Below are 20,173 nucleotides of genomic sequence, written 5' to 3'. Positions count from 1 at the left end.
ATTAGGCGTACAATAGTGCTACGTTTAGTTTAACACTAGCACAGCACAGTATTCAATTAGTATTCAATAAATACTGTACCTGTAAAATTGTGACAATTACTGTAGTAAAATTTGCCAGACTATAGCACTGAGACACAGATTGCACTGCAATGCTATAAACAGAGTGAACTAAGCATAACAAAATGGTTCCAGTCACTTTTCTCGCCATCTCACGATGATTATAGCACTGTTTCAAAATACTTGGAGGTTGAACTTCAGCTCCACAAAGCGCTGTAGCGAATCGCTGTAAAGTGAAGCGCTGTAAAGTGAGGTATACCTGTAGTTAGTCCTGCTGTGTGATTATTTAAACACTCATATAAATGCACATATCCTATGATAATGCTTTTGAAATATCTATAATTCCATAGGTCCACAGTTGAATTTGGCAACTCTCACTGGTTCCATGTATTTCTGCCCCTTTGGTCGATCCCAGTGATCTCACAGAACCTGTGTGCGCTCCCGCAGCGCCTGGGGTACTTATCTGTGCCCACGCCCCCCTCTCCCACCCTCCCGGTCCCTGTGTCCCTGTCACACACTATATGTCCACGACTCGGGCTGAGCAGCTGGCAGTCCGTGGTGCTCCTCTCTCTGCTCCCAGTCCGCGGGACCCTCTCGCCCTGCTGCCCCGGGTTGCGCCCCGCCGGCGGGTGGTGCTAGCCGCCTTTGGGGTTGTCATGATCCTGGTGCTGGTCATTGTGATCCCGCTGCTGGCACTGCCACCTCCGGGGGAGGGTCACTACGAAATGCTCGGCACCTGTCGGATGATCTGCGATCCGTACACCGGCCACCCTCCTAGTACAGTCGGGGAAGCCCTACAGGACCTCAGTGGGGCCCCTCCACCATTTATTCAGGGGCCCAAGGGAGACCCCGGGAGACCCGGTAAGCCAGGACCTAGGGGACCACCTGGCGAACCGGGAACTCCAGGAGTCAGGGGGCCCCCAGGAGAGAGAGGTGAGCCAGGAAGAGCGGGGATCCCCGGAGCAGGAAACTCACTTCCCGGAGCTGTGTCCTCCGCTCTGCCCGGTCCCCGCATTGCTTTCTATGTTGGGCTAAAGAGCCCCCACGAGGGTTACGAACTGCTCAAGTTCGATGATGTAGTAACAAACCTGGGAAACCACTACGACCCGAGTACCGGGAAATTCACCTGTCAGGTGCCGGGAATCTACTACTTCACCTACCACATCCTGATGCGAGGGGGGGACGGGACCAGCATGTGGGCGGATCTGTGCAAGAACGGGCAGGTGAGAGGGCACAAGGGCAGGCCAGAGCTGGGGTCATGTACAGGGGTACACGGTGTAACCAGGCGGGAGAGACGCCAGCTGTATAGCGGGAAAACCGGCTAGATGTGAAGTCTGAGGTAGGGAGAGAACTGCGATAGGAGATGAGGAAACTTTAGGTACTGAGAGATAACTGGTGTCAAGCTGTGAGGTAATAAACAAACACAAAGAGATTAGGTACCCGAGCTACAAGTGTACAAGCATCTAATAGTCTGGTGAAGGCGGGAGAGCAGTTAGAGAACTGGGATTAAATAGAGAAATGATGGTAAAATTGTCTGAGTGTATCTGTCTAAAGTGACTATGGGCATAAAGGGACTCGGACTTCAAAGTCTCATAATTTAGCAGATTGTTGTAAACTGAGGTGAGGTTACTAGTGTGTGCAGACCCAGGGGAATGAACAAGTCATACAGAGATAGGGTGAGGTTACTAGTGTGTGTGTGCAGACCCAGGGGAATGAACAAGTCATACAGAGATAGGGTGAGGTTGCTAGTGTGTGTGTAGACCCAGGAGAATGAACAAGTCATACAGGGATAAGGTGCGATTAGTAGTGTGTGTGTAGACCCAGGGGAATTAACAAGTCATACAGAGATAGGGTGAGGTTACTAGTGTGTGTGTGTGCAGACCCAGGGGAATGAACAAGTCATACAGAGATAAGGTGAGGTTACTAGTGTGTGTGTGCAGACCCAGGGGAATGAACAAGTCATACAGAGATAAGGTGAGATTAGTAGTGTGTGTGCGCAGACCCAGGGGAATGAACAAGTCATACAGAGATAAGGTGAGGTTACTAGTGTGTGTGTGCAGACCCAGGGGAATGAACAAGTCATACAGAGATAAGGTGAGGTTACTAGTGTGTGTGTGCGCAGACCCAGGGGAATGAACAAGTCATACAGGGATAAGGTGAGATTAGTAGTGTGTGTGCGCAGACCCAGGGGAATGAACAAGTCATACAGAGATAAGGTGAGGTTACTAGTGTGTGTGCAGACCCAGGGGAATGAGAAAGTCATACAGGGATAAGGTGAGGTTACTAGTGTGTGTAGACCCAGGGGAATGAACAAGTCATACAGGGATAAGGTGAGATTAGTAGTGTGTGTGCGCAGACCCAGGGGAATGAACAAGTCATACAGGGATAAGGTGAGGTTACTAGTGTGTGTGCAGACCCAGGGGAATGAGAAAGTCATACAGGGATAAGGTGAGGTTACTAGTGTGTGTAGACCCAGGGGAATGAACAAGTCATACAGGGATAAGGTGAGTGTGCAGACCCAGGGGAATTAACAAGTCATACAGGGATACAATGAGGTTACTAGTGTGTGTGTGCAGACCCAGGGGAATGAACAAGTCATACAGGGATAAGGTGAGGTTACTAGTGTGTGTGTGCAGACCCAGGGGAATGAACAAGTCATACAGGGATGAGGTGACTAGTGTGTGTGCAGACCCAGGTGAATGAACAAGTCATACAGGGGTGAGGTGAATACTGTGTGTGCAGACCCAGGTGAGTGAACAAGTCAGAGAATACAAATTCTCTGATAAACTTGTGGCTGCAATAATGATACTATCTTTAAATTTGTGTTTAAATAAAGAGGTGACACTGGGGGTCCTGGTAAGCAACATGGTGGTCAGCTGTGAAGTTGTTGCCATGGACTAATATCATGCAAGAAAAAATGGTCAGAATTAGTTTGCTGAAGTCTAGGAATGAAAAGCAACTGAAAACTATAAATGTAGTACCCTGACATGAATACGAGCTGATGTGATAGAACAAATTGTTGATCCATGGGATGGGAACCAAACAAGAGTCTTTGATATGGAGGTACATACTGAAGTACCTGGAAAAAAAACAAGTAATAGAGAGAACCCCATGAATAAAATATTTGATATATTGGCAGAAAATTATATATAAATAATATAGTTATTGTTACTAGGTTCTGTGAAATAACCTATTAAAGCTTATTAAGTGATTTCTGGGAATTGTGGAGAAGAGGGAATTAGCAATATTGGGGTTTGGATGCAACAAGCCAGTTGTAGTAGATAAGTTGTGCTGGGACTCTGATCAGTAATTTATCACCTCTTAAATATAACAAGAGGAAGAGAATATTCAGAATTCTTTGAAACACCGTAAAATATTTTCAGCAATACCATCAGTGATTGCATATGTAAACACTTTTAAGTAAATGTGTGTGTGTGTGTGTGTGTGTATGTATATATATATATATATATATATATATATATATATATATATATATATATATATATATATATATATATATACACACACAGAGACACACACACACAATATAAATATATATATATATGATATTGTACACATTTATTTTACTAGTCTGTAAATGTTTCCCAGAAACTGAATTACTAAAAGGGAAAATTATAATCAGTGCCTATGGAGAACCCTGCAAGCTTTCAGTCTGGGGGCTAATTCCTTTAAATCAGTCTATGATTCAGACCCTTCTTAGCTTTCATATTGGTTTTATTCACAGATGTGGGTCCTTCCCCAGGGATAATTGCCTCAAGGAGCAATGGTCAATGCTTTTCTTCAGTGCAGTGAGAGATGTTGGGATAATTGGGAAATGCAAGAAGGTAATTCATATCTTCTGGGGTCCAGCTGCATGCTGGTACATGGGATTGCACTAATGGCATATATGGGTGTTTATTAGATTTGGAGAGCTTCCCTCCTCCTTTATTGCTCAAAACCTGCTCTGAAATATTCAAAGCAAGACATATTTGGTCCAGTACTTTTTGGGTTAAGAAGTCAGGGTTTCATTTGAGCTCTCAAGACTAAAATCCTATGGTGCAGGCTACTAAAATGAATTTGAGAAATGTATTTTAGAAACACTAACATATGCTTTGTGTAGTACCCCCAAGTACCAGACATTTTAGTGAATGAAGCTGAGAATTATGTGGCCTTTGGAAATATGGTCCTTTTACCTTCCATTGTTAGTCAATAAACTATTTGGATGTTAAGTACTTGCCATTGGTGGATATATGAGTGGTATATTTGCAGGCTTTGTGCCAATTACTGTATGCTATCTAGTTAAAGGGACAGTCTACACTAGAATTTTTATTGTTTTAAAAGATCGATCATCCCTTTATTATACATCAAACAGGTTTGAATAACCAACACAGCTATATTAATATACTTTTTACCTCTGTGATTGCCTTGTATCTAAGAATCTTCTGAAAGCCCCCTGATCACATTACTTTTTATTTATTATCTATTGACTTGCATTTAGTACTTTGTTGTGCTAAATCTTAAATAACTCCTCGTGCGTGAACATAGTTATCTATATGGCCCACATGAACCAGCAGTCTCCTGGTGTGAAAAGCAAATAAAAAAGCATGTGATTAAGAGGCTATAGTGGCTTAGAAACAGACAGGAATTTAGAGGTTTAAATGTTATAAAGTACAGTATATTAATATATCAATGTTGGTTGTACAAAGCTGAGGAATGGGTAGTAAAGGCCTTATCTATCTTTTTAAATAATAACAATTTTAGTGTAGACTGTCACTTTAAGGAGAGTTCAATATTAAGGCCTTGGGGTGCAGTACAGCCCTCCTTTGCTATTTATCTGTCCCCCAACTCCAATCAAACAACATATATAGGTTACATGCCTTAATACTGTCTGTACTATGCTAACCAAACATATATATTTATGGCTCTGTGTGTATATGTTGATTTTAGTCCAAATAATTGCTTATTTAAAAATTGCTTGTATAGAGGTGTATATTTATGTGCTTTAGTCAATAGCATTTCTAAAATTAAACAAAGGTAGAAAAAAAGAAAAAAACGCCAGTGAGACTGTTCAGTAGAAAAGGATAGATTTTCAGCTTGCTTCTCAGTTTAATTCAATATATAGGGGCTCTTGTGTCTAATGGTATGGTTATTACTGGAAGGTAATCAGTATGTAGGATCTATTTATTGACTAGTATTGGAACTGAACAGCAGTGTATTCATGGTTACTTGTTTCTTTGCATCTACCAATGTAAGTTATATATTTCTGTCTATACCTGCTCTCTTCCTCCCATCCCTGTGCAGTTTGTTTGCTATCTATTGTTGATTAGACAGTGGGGTCTTGTGCTGTGCAGTGTTCATGTGATATATGCATAGTTTATTACTAGCAAATGCATACCTATTTACCATGTGGTGCTGCTAAATTTAGGTAATGGGTCTACTGCACAGTGCTAATAATTATATTAGGTTTGTGTACTAATGCATTCTTAGTCTTGTCCTTGGATTTATTGGTATATAATATGAAAAGAGCTCTGCCTCAGACTTGGCTATGTATTATTGTACGTTGCTTTGAGGTTGAGATTATTTAGGGTTCAGCTCTGCTGTTACTTTACTCATGTAGTTCTGGATAACAGTTGAATCTAACATTATTTATTCTATTCCCTGACTACCCTGCACTGGGAAACACAAGTTACAAGTGCTGCTTATGACTCCTTCTCTCTCTCTATACCTTCAACCATGATGCTTCTGTACCCCTTTAATGGTACACAGGCCTCACAAATGTATCTTTGTCTTGTTATCACATCTGCCTGCACAAGACCAATTCTAAATACATTGCACAGTTTTCACCAAGGCATATTTTGCTCTAGATCAACAAGTCTGTGCCTAGGGCATCAGGTTTTAGAGGCACAGCTAATTCTGAGGGGTCATTCTGCAGTTTAATGCCTTCCTATTCTTGTGCTCTTTAAATAGCTTATTTATTCTATTACAAAAAAGCGATCACGGGTTATCTAGTGAGGGTGCATGTTCCCTCCTATGTGTCCCTGAAATATGTAAGTCAAATTTGAGTTAAAGTTGTTCGGGTGTTGGGGCTGAGAGGGATGAAAGGGGGGTAGGGCACAACAGATATGCTGGTGCCTTGGGTAGAACACAAACTAAATACACCACTGCACTGTACTTTAGAGCTGATCCCTCTGCGAACCTGTCAGTCTTACTTTAAGTCTAGCTAGCTAGTTCCTATGACCTTTCAACAATGACACATTTAGCTATCATACCGCTCCAGGGACTAGGCGGTCTGCTGCCCTCTACTCCCAATAAATATATATATATATATATATATATATATATATATATATATATATATATATATATATATATATATATATATATATATATATATATATATATATATATATATATATATATATATATATATATATATTAGTATTTTACCTCGTATATTTCCCATAACTGGAGGCCAGTGATACACTGAAGGGTCATGAAACCCATTAGACTATACATCATGCTACCTCTCATAATTTGCTGCCTTCCTAAATCTTGCTGCCCTAGGCACATACCTAGTTGGCCTAGATCAAAATATGACCCTTTCTTCCATACAGTGTTACATTTCTCCTTCTGTTATCTTTTTTTTTTTTTTTTTTGGTGACCCATTTTTATTCACCTATAAAATTATGTAATTGGCTCTCAATATTTTTGCTGTTGTGTTAAGAAGACACGAAACCTAAATGTTTTTTTACGATTCAGATAGAGCATACAGTTTTAAGCAACTTTCTAATTTACTTCAATTATCAAAATTGCTTAATTCTCTTGGTATTCTTTATTGAAGGTGCAGCAATGTATTACAGTGAGCTAGATGAACAAATTGAGTGAGACAAAAACAAGAGACATATATGTGCATCCACCAATCAGCAGTTCGCTTCCACTGCAGTCCATTTCTGCTCCTGAGCCTATCCAGGTATCCTTTTCAAGAACAAATAGAAAGAGAATAAATTAAACCAGGAAATAGAAATAAATTGGAAATATGTTTAAAATTGCATGCTGTGTCTGAATCACGAAGATTTCATTTTGACTTTACTTTCCCTTTTTAACCTTAGGGCTAGAACTTTTTCCTAAGTGTCTCCTCCAAATCTAGGAACACACATACAACTAGTGAGCTTGCCCTCAGGTTACAAGATAGAAAACAACCTTTCCTGTTGCTTCCAGTATAAAGCAACAATTTACTACCATGCCTTAAACAACGACCTGCAAACCTTTGGAAGATCATCTTTTTGTCCCTACAATGATAACTAAAGCTTCAACCTTGTAACCATAGTATGTTTCTTTTGCAATTTTCTTTTAATGCTTGATCTTTCCCTAATAGCTCCCCTCCTATCTTAATGTTGTTTATGCTTGGTTAATCTTACCGGCTCTTCATCCTTCCCTTCAAGAGATGCAGTCCCTCCAGCAATGCATTAAGGGGAACATCATCCTCATCCTTTATTTCTTTTGTTGGCAGTAGGGCCAAACTTCCTCTGGTGCCTACTGGCTGAAGTTATTGACTCCATAAACTCTCACTTTTACTCAGTGGTATGATTCTATGTAAGATAGCTGTAAAACTGCAAGTATAGAATATAATCTGCTGTACGCCGAGAGCCACGTTTATAACACTCAATGTAGGAATCTAAATCAAAAGTAAATTTCACTACTTTAATTTCTCTCTTTTGGCAATGTTGCAGCTACATAATGTTGCAGCCAGAATATCTCCATGACGAGAAAGCCCATGGTCATTATGTGAGCACAGAAATGTTTTCTGTGTACCAATGTCTCTGAAGATCACAGCCAATTGCTTTACAATTTATTTTAGACCTCCCAGACATCCATAGGGTTAACAGTAATCCTTACTCAAAACCTAATTCCAACCCTAACCTTTGTGTTAATCCTAATGCTAGTCCTGACCCTAATCCTAGCTCTAACCCTAACCTAACTTCCACAGTGTCACTTGAAATAAATATGTTAACAGTAAAGGTGACCAGATTTTTTTTTTGGCCCCAATTCAGGACACCCCAGACTCAAATTTGGGACACCTCATATATGTTGAGGAGGTGTTAAAAATTATTAATTTTTTAAAATTTATGCTGGCATGTGAAATAGTTTGCCTACATTGAAAGCCAATAGTAAAAAAACTATTGCTAAGATAAAACTGTTGTTATCCTTACTTTAAAATAAAGAGCAATAGCTGCTGTATTTTTCAGAACTGTGCATTTTTCCTAAGGTCTTAAAACTCATCACACCTTTAACCTTAAAGCCTAACATTTCCTTCAGAGTGTCCACACCAAGATGACCAAGAAAAAAAAAAGGATACACCATTTGACACACACTTGCAACAAAGTAAGTTAACTAACATATGAGTGAGGCCAATTAACAAAACATAACTTTTAATAATGCTCTTTAAAAAATATTACCAAAATACTGATACATTTAAAACAATTTGCACTGCCAGGAAACCCTAGGAATCTTGACAAATCAAAACCTACAGCAAAAAATACTACAGGTGGCCCTCGTTTTACAACGGTTCAATTTATACCGTTTCAGAATAACAACCTTTTTTTCCAGTCATGTGACTGCTATTGAGAAGCAGTGCATTTATTAAAATAGCCAGTAGGTGGAGCTGTCCGCTTGTGTTGCAGCAAAGCCAAGCAAGCTGAAATTAATCAGTTTAACCAGACCTGAGCGATCAAGCAGATTTCAAAGGAACAAGACCTTCCTGTCTATAAATCAGTCCAGACTGGAATGCATAGAAAGAACTGTTTGCAGAAAAATGCAAGTGAAGTCTGTGTTGTGTAATTATTGTATTAGGTTTATAATGCTGTTTAGCAAATGTTTTTGCTCATTTAACTTGGTTTAATTATATATTCTGTGTTGTGTGATTATTTTATTAGGTTTATAATGCTGTTTAGCATTTAAAGTCTTCATTTCAAAACTTTAAAAATAAATCTATTAGGTGTTACTTATGACAATTTAGAGAGGGCCCTGGAACCTATCTCCCTCACTTCCCATTGACTTACATTATAAACTGGGTTTCAGTTTACAACGGTTTCGATTTACAACCATTCCTTCTGGAACCTAACCCCAGCGTAAACTGAGGGCTACCTGTATAACAAACCAACAACTTCACATAGAGTAATACACATCTGACTCAGAGGCCCATTGTAGCAAATTCAGCGAGTTAAAAAGATCCCTCATATACACAAACTATGAGCTTGTTTCCATTGAGCCTTTAGAAATAGAAAAATAGAGCTATAACCTACGGAAGTTGCCGCTAGCTAAAAGTAATTTACGGCTCCATTTTAGTACCAGGTTTCCATTGACTTATTTAGCGCATTGCGTGCAGTCACCCTTTTTGTGTAGGTATAAGTTAGCGTTGTGTTAACGCTTCCACCCGATGCTGGATTTCTTGGATTTAATAGGTTACTATGGTACTTTAGGACACAAAGGAGGGATAGGGGGTAGCAGAGTTATATAGTGGCAGGTAATGTCTAAGTATAACTTTCCTTATATGATTAATTTGTAAATTTTAAGTACCACTTGAAATATTACCTGTCGTGGAGGCTATACAAACAGAACATGAACAACTAGCTAAACTAATTGTAAAGAAGTGCACAATTAAGAATAGAAGGATTAGCTCCACAATATGAAGTATCTATTAACTCGGTGAGAATGGTTTAAGAAATTAAAAAAAAAATATTATTCCATTTCATTCACACATTGCTATCTTTATTGGAAAATCTAAGTCACAACCAGGAATAATCAATCATACAATAGCATAGGTCAAGTTTAAAAACACTTAAACCAGGTTGGTATTAAATATAAAGTTACCGGAAAGATACTAATGTATAATAAATATCAGCCAACAGTTAAAAATAAACTGAAATAAACTAAGCCCTTACAATCCAAGGGCTAGATTAATCTTATATTTATAATTTTAATAAAACTGTTTGGCTGAGTTAAGTAAGCTAATATTGAACCATGGTAAGCAACTTAAAAAGGGCAACAAGGAGAGACAAAGCTACTCCTGTAGGACCCCTAGCAATGTGTGAATGAAATGGAATAATATTTTTCTTTAATTTCTTAAACCATTCTTGCTGAGTTAATAGATACTTCATATCGTGGAGCTAATCCTTCTATACTTAATTGTGCACTTCTTTACAATTAGTTTAGCTAGTTGTTCAGGTTACTATGGTAACCCAACCTTACACTACACTCGATCACATATGCGGCACATATATTTTTTCCAGTCGCTCGCTGTTAAGATAAAATCAAACACCTAACGCATTCACAATATCTACCTCTCAACTGCCATCCCCCCACCGCAATAACTAATACATGTATTAACCCTAATCCACGAACCCCCATATTGCATAGTATCTATCAAAGTTATTAACCCTCTAAACCGCCATACCCCACAACACATTCTACATATTTAAACTATTAACCCCTTATCTGCAACCCCACCACAACGCAATCTACCTATTTAAACTATTAACCCCCTAACCCGCCATCCCCCCCCAGCACACAAATAACTAATCTAATCACTAAGCCCCCTAACCTTACACCCCCTAAATTAACCCCATTACATTAAAAAAAAAGAAAAATACTAAGTTACAATTAAAATAAAAAATCCTAACGCTACTTTAAAAATAAAACCTAAGATTGAATTAAAATAAATCTAAAATTATAAAAAATAGTCTAAAATTACAGAAAAAAATAAACAAACAAGCAAACGCCTGACGCACGTTTCACCTCAGCTTTTCTAAAAGTGACTCAAAGGTTTATTATGGTCCACTCCAGAGTATGACTATGCTCTATACGTTTTGGAACAATAATTGTGGCATTCCATTCAGTGAGAATAGGCTAAGCCCAAATAGGCTAAGGTTTGGATTTGTCGAGATTTATAGGGCTTCCTGGCAATGCATACTGTTTTCTGTTTTATTTGTTTTTAATGTATTGGTATTCTGGTACCGTTTTTAAAGAGAATTATTAACCCTTTGGCTGCTAAGCCATTTCCCAACTGGGTGCTAAGCTGGATTTGATTTTTTTTTTTTTTCTTCCTTTTTTTTTTTTCTTCCTTTTTTTTTTTTAAATATATTTTTTTTCCTTTTTTTTTTTTCTCCAGATCCCCAAGACTTATCCTGTTGGAAAGGTTAGGCGATTACCTTTCCAACGGTGGGTCTTGGGAGTCTGTAGCTGCTTAGATGCCTGATATACAGGCTTCCAAGCAGCATGGCCCATTTCCCTATATTGTCCTTTGTTAATTTTAATTAAAGTTGCGCTGTGACGCCATCACATAATTGCCCGTGACATAACCACACGAATCGGGTGGGGGTAGGTGGGAGCACCCAGATTGCCCTCAAGGTGGGTGAGTGCTAGCGATGGGTCTGAGCTGTCGTTGGCTCTCAAATGGTTGAAAGTTATGTTTTATGAGTAGGCCTCACTCATAAGTTAGTTATCTTATGGCAAGATTACAAGTTGTGCACTAAACCAGTTGTGTAAATAATGCAAAAAAATTGCGGTATCGCACTCTCCATAGCGCTGCCATTTCAAGTTCCTGAAAAACCTTCTTGTGTTGTGCGATAAGCTCCATACCGCACAAAACACATGAGAGGTGGAATGGCGGACGCTGTAACACAATCCCCATTGATGTCTATGGGGAAAATAAAGTTACATATAAATCTAACACCCTAACATAAACCCCTAGTCTAAATACCTCTAATCCGCCGCCCCCCGACATCACGACACTGAATAAACTTATTAACCCCTAATCCACCGCACACTTGCATCGCCGACACTATATAAAGCTATAAACCCCTAAACTGCCAGCCCCTACATTGCTACTCCTATAATAAACCTCTAAACCTCTGGCCCCCCACATCGCAAATCACTAAATTAAACTATTAATCCCTAAACCTAACCCCGTAAATTTAAATTAAATTTACAATATAGCTATCTTTAAACAAAATAAAAAAAATAAAAACTAAGATAAAACTATAAATAAAGCTAACATAACTATTTTAATAAACTACTAATAAAAAACCTAAATTACAAGATTAAAATAGCACTCAAAAAAAAATAAATTACAAATTTTAAAAAACCTAACACTACGAAAAAATGAAAAAAATCTAAGATTACTAATAGCCCTATAAAAACAAAAGCCCCCCCAAAATAAAAACACCTTTAACCTAACCATAAACTACCAATAGCCCTTAAAAGGGCCTTTTGTAGAGCAGCAAAGTTAACCATCTCTTTTACATAATAAAATTACAAAGTCCCCCCTAACAGTAACCCCCCCACCCAACACACCCTCAAAAAAAAACCCCACCTAAGCTATCTATTGCTCCTAAAGGGGCATTTGTATGGGCATTGCCCTTAAAAGGGCATTTAGGTCTTTTACTGCCAATTAAAATAAAAAAGCCATAATCCTAAGAAAAAAACCCACCCCCCTCAAAAAAAATAAATATTTTTTTTGAAAATTAACCTGAGGAAATCTACTCACAGTTCCTGAAGTCCGGACATCCATCTTCATCCAGGCGGTGACATCTTCATCCATCGCGGGGGCATCTTCTATCTTCATCCTGGTGCTGTGGAGCTGTGGTGGAGCAGAGCTGTCCAGAACCTGTGGCGACATCCATTGTGGAACGTCGTCCTCATGCGATCGACTGCCGCGCCCTAAAGCTTGAATGCAAGTTACCCCTTTTATATTGGGGTACCGTTGCTTTCCTATTGGCTGAAAAATTAAAATCAGCCGATAGGATGAGAGCTGCTTAAATCCTATTGGCTGTTCAAATCAGGAATGTGTGGAATATGATTATGTCAGTCGGCAACATGCACAGTCAGAGGGAGCAGATTCTGACTTGGGAGCTGTAGTGTCGGATTTTGCTGCCCAAACAAATGCGCGCATGGGCTGTTCGATCGCTTGTCACGGTGAGGAGGATAAAGCCTACACTGCATGGGGTTTAATAGAAGCAATGTGTGGATGAAGCCTGGGATGAGGAAAGGGGGAGAGAGAATATGTGTAACCTCAGTCGGTATATAATTCCACCTTAAAGAACAACACTAGGAGGAGACTTAAGGAGGAGCCAAAAATTCAATGTAATGCAGTAGTGAGAATATAAATATATATATATATATATATATATATTTGTTTTTTATCTTTGTCACGACATATCTCTGTTTAAAGTTTGCATAAGAACTCTATCAAGACTTTTATTTATTTATATTATATTTTGAATGCTTATATTGTGTAAGCTCATTAAGTGTCATGTCTAGAAATCAGACGATATAGGATTCACATATATTTTTGATATTTGTGTCAATTCACACAATTCCGCTGAATCTTTAACAGGGAAATCAGCATACTGTCTTAATATTCCTATTTAGTTGTATCGTTTTATTAATTCATTATTATTTTAGTATTATAATATTACACTTCAATTTAGTATTATACCAGTTTTTATTCACATTTTAATATTTTCAGTCCTTTAGGAACACTATGGTTTATTGAAGTGCATGGAGTTTTTGCACATGCATACAGTATTCCAGCATATTTATGTTTATATTATATTTTATTCTTAGTATAATCCTTGATACATTCACATTATTATATCTACTATTACCACATATATTTTGATATTATCTTACCACAATATTTACTATTCCATTTTTTTAAATTAATTTTTTATCCTGGTTCATAGTGACATTTTAGAGTTTTAAAAAAATATTTTATTTGCGCCCTAACTTCTCTATCAAATCTCTTTCTCTTATATTCTTTCTTACCTAGGTTTGAGGGTGTAGGGACTCTCCTTCCTTGGTAGATAGATCAGGACAGCATTTAATTTTACTACACTACTGCTACTACATCTATCTCTTAGCTGAGGTTTCTCTTTTGCGCTAGGTGCACACTTCTCTTTTTTTATATATATAATATATATTATCCTCCTCACTGTGAAAGCGATCTAACCGCGCATGCGCACATTTTGTTTAGGCAGCAAAATCCGACATTAGAGCTTCCAAGTCAGAATCTGCTCCTTCTAACTGCGCATGTTGCTGATTGACATAATCACATTCCACGCGTTCCTATTTAACATATGTGGAGTGCGATTACGTCATATAGAGCATGCACCGTCAGAGGGAGCAGATTCTGACAAAGGAGCAGAATCTGATATAACATCGGCTCCTTAGTTTAGATTCCTGCTTTATCAAATAAAGATATTAAGAGAAGGAAGAAAAATTTATATAAGGAGTACATTAGAAAGTTGCTTAAAATTGCATGCTCTATCTGAATCATGAAAGAAAAAAAATGGGTTTAGTATCCCTTTTACGTAAAATAAAATAATGGATTTGATAAAATTAAAACCCGTGAGTGAAACTGATATCTATCAATCAATAAAATCAGTGGAGCAGCTTCCATCTCACAAACTTCTATTTCCTACTACATACAACAGTCTTTCACTGTCAAGGATACCACAATCACTAAAAAAAAAATCAAAATAAAAAACAAACATAAAACAAAAACAAGAAAACAAAACGCCCTCAGTTTACTCTAACATACAGTGGGCACAAAAAAAGTTGAAATCCTTTAACCCCTTAAAGACCAGCGCCGTACCCTGGACTTCTCTCTGCCACGATCTCACTTAAAATTGCGAGATTGCGCTATTTCTGCATGCCCCACGAGTGGGGCACTGTAGAAATAGAGTTGCAGAGTTACCGAAGCAGAGAGTGATCCTCTCTGCATCAGACAGCGGTAGGACCAATCATTGGTGGGTGGGAGTGTAAGAAGGGAGTTGGGTGGGCGGCCCATCGCGGGAGGAGGACGGGAGTGGGCGGAACCACTCGGCCACGATACTTGGGGAAAAAATAATAATCCAGCTGCGTGATTGAGGGGGAAGGAGGGGCAATGAGGGGATCATATGTGGGGTAATTTGGAAAAAAAGGGATCTTGGGGGGCAGCTACACTACAGAAAAAAAGAGTATTATAAAAAAAAATTGTCTATTTTGCTGCAAACTGGGTCCTGGCAGACAGCTGCCAGTACCTAGGATACCTGCTAATAGGTAGAGGGGGAGGGTTAGAGAGCTGTTTGGGGGGGATCAGGGAGGTTGGGAGGTAAGGGGGGATACTACCCTGCAGAAAATACACCCCTTTTATTTTTGTACTGGCAGACTTTCTGCCAGTGTTTTAAGATGGGAGTGACCTTTGGGGGATGAGGGAGGGAAGAGAGCTGATTGAGAGGGGTTCAGGAAGGGATCAGGGGGTGGGGTGTGTCAGGTGGAAGGCTAATCTCTACAGTAAAGCTAAAATTAACCCTACAAGCTACCTAATTAACCTCTTCACTGCTGGGCATAATACAAGTGTGGTGCGCAGCGGCATTTAGCAGCCTTCTAATTGCCTAAAAGCAATGCCAAAGCCATATATGTCTGCTATTTCTGAACAAAGGGGATCCCAGAGAAGCATTTACAACCATTTGTGCCATGATTGCACAAGCTGTAAATCATTTCAGTGAGAAACCTAAAATTGTGAAAAAGTGAACGTTTTTTTATTTGATCGCATTTGGGTGTGAAATGGTGGCATGAAATTTACCAAAATTGGCTTAGATCAATACTTTGGTTGTCTACTAAAAAATATATATTTTTGATAGGTAAATATAAAAATAGCTCTATTTCTGTTTAAATGTAGTGATGGCAAAAATGCTCTGGTCTTTTGGTTTTTGTCTGAAGTACCCGGTCCTTAAGGGTTTAAGAAAATAAAAATGTGTAAAAACAAGAACACCATTAAGATGAGCTATTTCTCAGGGGCAATTGTTTCTTTCTATAACCTGAATACTGAGTTGCAGTTTAGATTTAAAATCCCATTCATGCCTTGAGAATGCCCCTTGTTATCACATGCAAGATCACCAAGGCAAATTTGTTTCTATTCAGTGAGATTACTTTAACATTACAAGACAGATGCATGCAGGCCTGCCCTTTTGGCAAGGTAAGAGGGCACTCGACCAGGGCCCTGCACTTTCAGGGCTGAGGGTATGAGAAGGTGTAGGTGTTGATGGTATTTGGGGGTTTAATATTTAGAGGTAGCTTAGGAGTGGATCAGTATTTAGTGCTCGTGCGTTAGCTGCACTAACTGCGCTAGAAGTAAGCTTTTTACGTGCATTGGGAAGCACTTTGGTTAGCGCGCTTATGGCAAGTTTAAAGTAAACATTTTTTTGCATGAGTGCTAACCCAATGTGCGCAAAAAGCCTAAGTTAGAATTTAGTGAGCTTTTTAACATATTCCCATCCATCAAAGTCAATAGAGCAAGAAAAGTGGTGCGCAAACCCAATCGCATTTTCTCAAGTGAGCTAACCTGACATGAAAATTTGAATATTTCACATTACATTATTCTTCACATAGCAGAATATGTTCTATTTATTAATAAATAAATAAATACATATACACATATTTCTCTTGTTAAGTGTGTTCAGTCCACGGGTCATCCATTACTTATGGGATATATTCTCCTTCCCAACAGGAAGTTGCAAGAGGATCACCCAAGCAGAGCTGCTATATAGCTCCTCCCCTCACATGTCATACCCAGTCATTCTCTTGCAACCCTCAACAAAGAAGGAGGTCGCGAGAGGAGCTGGAGTTTTTACTTAACTATTCTTCAATCAAAAGTTTGTTATTTTAAATGGCACCGGAGTGTGCTGTTTTTCTATCTCAGGCAGTATTTGGAAGAAGAAACTGCCTGCGTTTTTTATCTATGATCTTAGCAGGCGTAACTAAGATCCACTGGCTGTTCTCGACATTCTGAGGAGTGGGGTAACTTCAGAAAATGGGAATAGCATGCGGGTCCTCCGCAAATGAGGTATGTGCGGTACTTTATTTTCTGGGAATGGAATTGACTAAGAAAATACTGCTGTTACCGTATGATGTAAGTACAGCCTTAAATGCAGTAGTAGCAACTGGTATCAGGCTGATAAATGTATGCGCAGTCGAGTTATATTCTAGGGACTAGAATTTGACTGAGAAAATACTGTTAACACTGAAATAATACTTAAGCCTTCTCTGCAGTGGTAGCGACTGGTAGCAGGCTTAGTGATAGCTTTGCATGACATTGAAAAATGTTGTTTTTTAATAAAACGTTTACTGGCATGTTATTCGTTTTTGTGAGGTACTTTGGTGATAAATCGCTTTGGGCATGATTTTTTCCACGTGGCTAACATATTTTTCTGCATGGAAACCGTTATATCAGGGCTCCCACTGTTGTGATTGGAGTGGGAGGGCCCTTGTTTTAGCGCCTTGTTGCGCAGTTAAAATTATTGCACAGTCTTTCTGCTTCTTCCTCCTTGATCCAGGACGTCTCTAGAGAGCTCAGGGGTCTGCAAATTTCATTTGTGAGGGAGGTAATCAGTCACAGCAGATCTGTGACAGTGTGCTGACTGTGATTAAAAGCGTTAAATCTTAATTGATATCTGTTTTATCCGTTTTGGGTATTGAGGGGTTAATCATCCTTTTGCTAATGGGTGCAATCCTCTTTTAATAATACACTTCTTGTTAAGAATTGTTTAATTATATCTGTATTATTGAAGCGCTGCAGCGTTTTTTATATTGCTTGTAAAACTTATTGAAAGTGATTTCCAAGCTTGTTAGTTTTCATTGCTAAGTCTGTTTTAAACATGTCTGATTCAGAGGAAACTGTTTGTTCATCATGTTCAAAAGCCAATGTGGAGCCCAATAGAACGATGTGTACCAATTGTATTGATATTGCTTTGAATAAAAGTCAATCTGTACCGATAAAGAAGCTATCACCAGACAACGAGGGGGAAGTTATGCCGTCTAACTCTCCTCACGTGTCATTACCTGCGTCTCCTGCTCGGGAGATGCGTAGGATTGAGACACCTAGTACATCTAGGCCCTTACAAATCACTTTACATGATATGGCTAATGTTATGAAAGAAGTATTATATAATATGCCCGAATTAAGGGGCAAACGCGATAGCTCTGGGTTAAGGACAGAGCGCGCTGATGACACGAGAGCCATGCCTGATACTGCGTCACAATTTGCAGAACATGAGGACGGTGAGCTTCATTCTGTCGGTGACGGTTCTGATCCGGGGAGACCGGATTCAGAAATTTAAAATTTTAAATTTAAGCTTGAGAACCTCCGTGTGTTACTAGGGGAGGTATTAGCGGCTCTGAATGATTGCAACACGGTGGCAATTCCAGAGAAATTGTGTAGGTTGGATAGATACTATGCGGTACCGGTGTGTACTGACGTTTTTCCTATACCAAAAAGACTTACAGAAATTATAAGTAAGGAGTGGGATAGACCCGGTGTGACTTTTTCCCCTCCCCCGATATTTAGAAAAATGTTCCCTATAGACGCCACCACACGAGACTTATGGCAGACGGTCCCTAAGGTGGAGGGAGCAGTTTCTACGTTAGCCAAGCATACCACTATCCCGGTGGAGGATAGCTGTGCTTTCTCAGATCCAATGGATAAAAAATTAGAGGGTTATCTTAAGAAAATGTTTGTTCAACAGGGTTTTATACTGCAGCCTCTTGCATGCATTGCGCCTGTCATGGCTGCAGCGGCATTCTGGTTTGAGTCTCTGGAAGAGGCGATTCGCACAGAGCCGTTGGATGAGGCCTTGAGCAAAGTTAGAACCCTTAAGCAAGCTAATGCGTTTGTTTCAGATGCCGTAGTACATCTAACCAAACTTACGGCTAAAAATTCCGGATTCGCCATACAGGCGCGCAGAGCGCTCTGGCTTAAATCCTGGTCAGCGGATGTAACTTCCAAGTCTAAACTACTTAACATTCCTTTCAAAGGGCAGACCTTATTCGGGCCCGGCTTGAAGGAAATTATTGCTGACATTACGGGAGGTAAGGGCCACGCCCTTCCTCAGGACAGGGCCAAATCAAAGGCCAAACAGTCTAATTTTCGTGCCTTTCGTAACTTCAAGGCAGGAGCAGCATCGACTTTCTCCGCTCCAAAACAGGAGGGAACTACTGCTCGTTACAGACAAGGTTGGAAAGGCAACCAGTCATGGAACAAGGGCAAGCAGGCCAGAAAGCCTACTCCCGCCCCTAAGACAGCATGAAGTCAGGGCCCCCTATCCAGAGACGGATTTAGTGGGGGGCAGACTTTCTCTCTTTGCCCAGGCTTGGGCAAGAGATGTGCAGGATCCCTAGACGTTAAAGATTATATCTCAGGGATACCTTCTGGATTTCAAATCCTCTCCTCCACAAGGGAGGTTCCATCTTTCGAGGTTATCGACAAACCTAGTAAAGAGAGAGGCATTTCTACAATGTGTACAAGACCTCTCAATCATGGGGGTGATCCACTCAGTTCCGCGATCGGAACAGGGACAAGGATTTTACTCAAATCTATTTGTGGTTCCCAAAAAAGAGGGAACCTACAGACCAATCTTGGACTTAAAGATCCTAAACAAATTCCTAAGGGTACCATTGTTCAAGATGGAAACCATTCGAACCATCCTACCCATGATCCAAGAGGGTCAATGTATGACCACGGTGGACTTAAAGGATGCTTACCTTCATATACCGATTCACAAAGATCATTATCGGTACCGGAGGTTTGCCTTTCTAGACATTCTGATACAAGCGTCAAGTTTTCAGAATGCAAAGTCTCATACAGAGATAGTTCTAGCATTTCTGAGGTCGCATGGGTGGAAAGTGAACGTGGAAAAGAGTTCTCTGTTACCACTCACAAGGGTTCCTTTTCTAGGGACTCTTATAGATTCTGTAGAGATGAAGATTTACCTGACGGAGTCCAGGTTATCAAAGATTCTCAATGCTTGCCGTGTCCTTCATTCCATTCCAAGCCCATCAGTAGCTCAGTGCATGGAGGTAATCGGCTTAATGGTCGCGGCAATGGACATAGTGCCATTTGCGCGCCTGCATCTCAGACCGCTGCAACTATGCATGCTCAGTCAATGGAACGGGGATTACTCAGATCTGTCCCCTTTGCTAAATCTGGACCAGGAGACCAGAGATTCGCTTCTCTGATGGTTGTCACCGGTTCATCTGTCCAAAGGAATGACCTTTCGCAGGCCAGATTGGACGATTGTAA

General features: G+C 39.7%; 1 protein-coding gene across 1 annotated transcript in view; it reads left to right on the top strand.

Moving 5' to 3' along the window:
* The first annotated feature begins 656 nt into the window (after positions 1–656).
* LOC128645203 (complement C1q-like protein 2) overlaps positions 657–20,173 on the top strand; it is a 156,513-nt gene continuing 136,996 nt past the window's right edge. The window contains exon 1 of the mRNA XM_053698020.1: positions 657–1,280. Within this exon, the coding sequence (XP_053553995.1) occupies positions 714–1,280 (567 nt within the window). The 5' untranslated portion in view covers positions 657–713. The remainder of the gene's footprint in view (positions 1,281–20,173) is intronic.

This window comes from Bombina bombina, chromosome 1 (genome assembly GCF_027579735.1).
Source record: "Bombina bombina isolate aBomBom1 chromosome 1, aBomBom1.pri, whole genome shotgun sequence".
Classification (NCBI taxonomy): Eukaryota; Metazoa; Chordata; class Amphibia; order Anura; family Bombinatoridae; genus Bombina; species Bombina bombina.
Note: the sequence above shows the minus strand (reverse complement) of the source record. Positions and strands in the feature narration are given on the sequence as shown.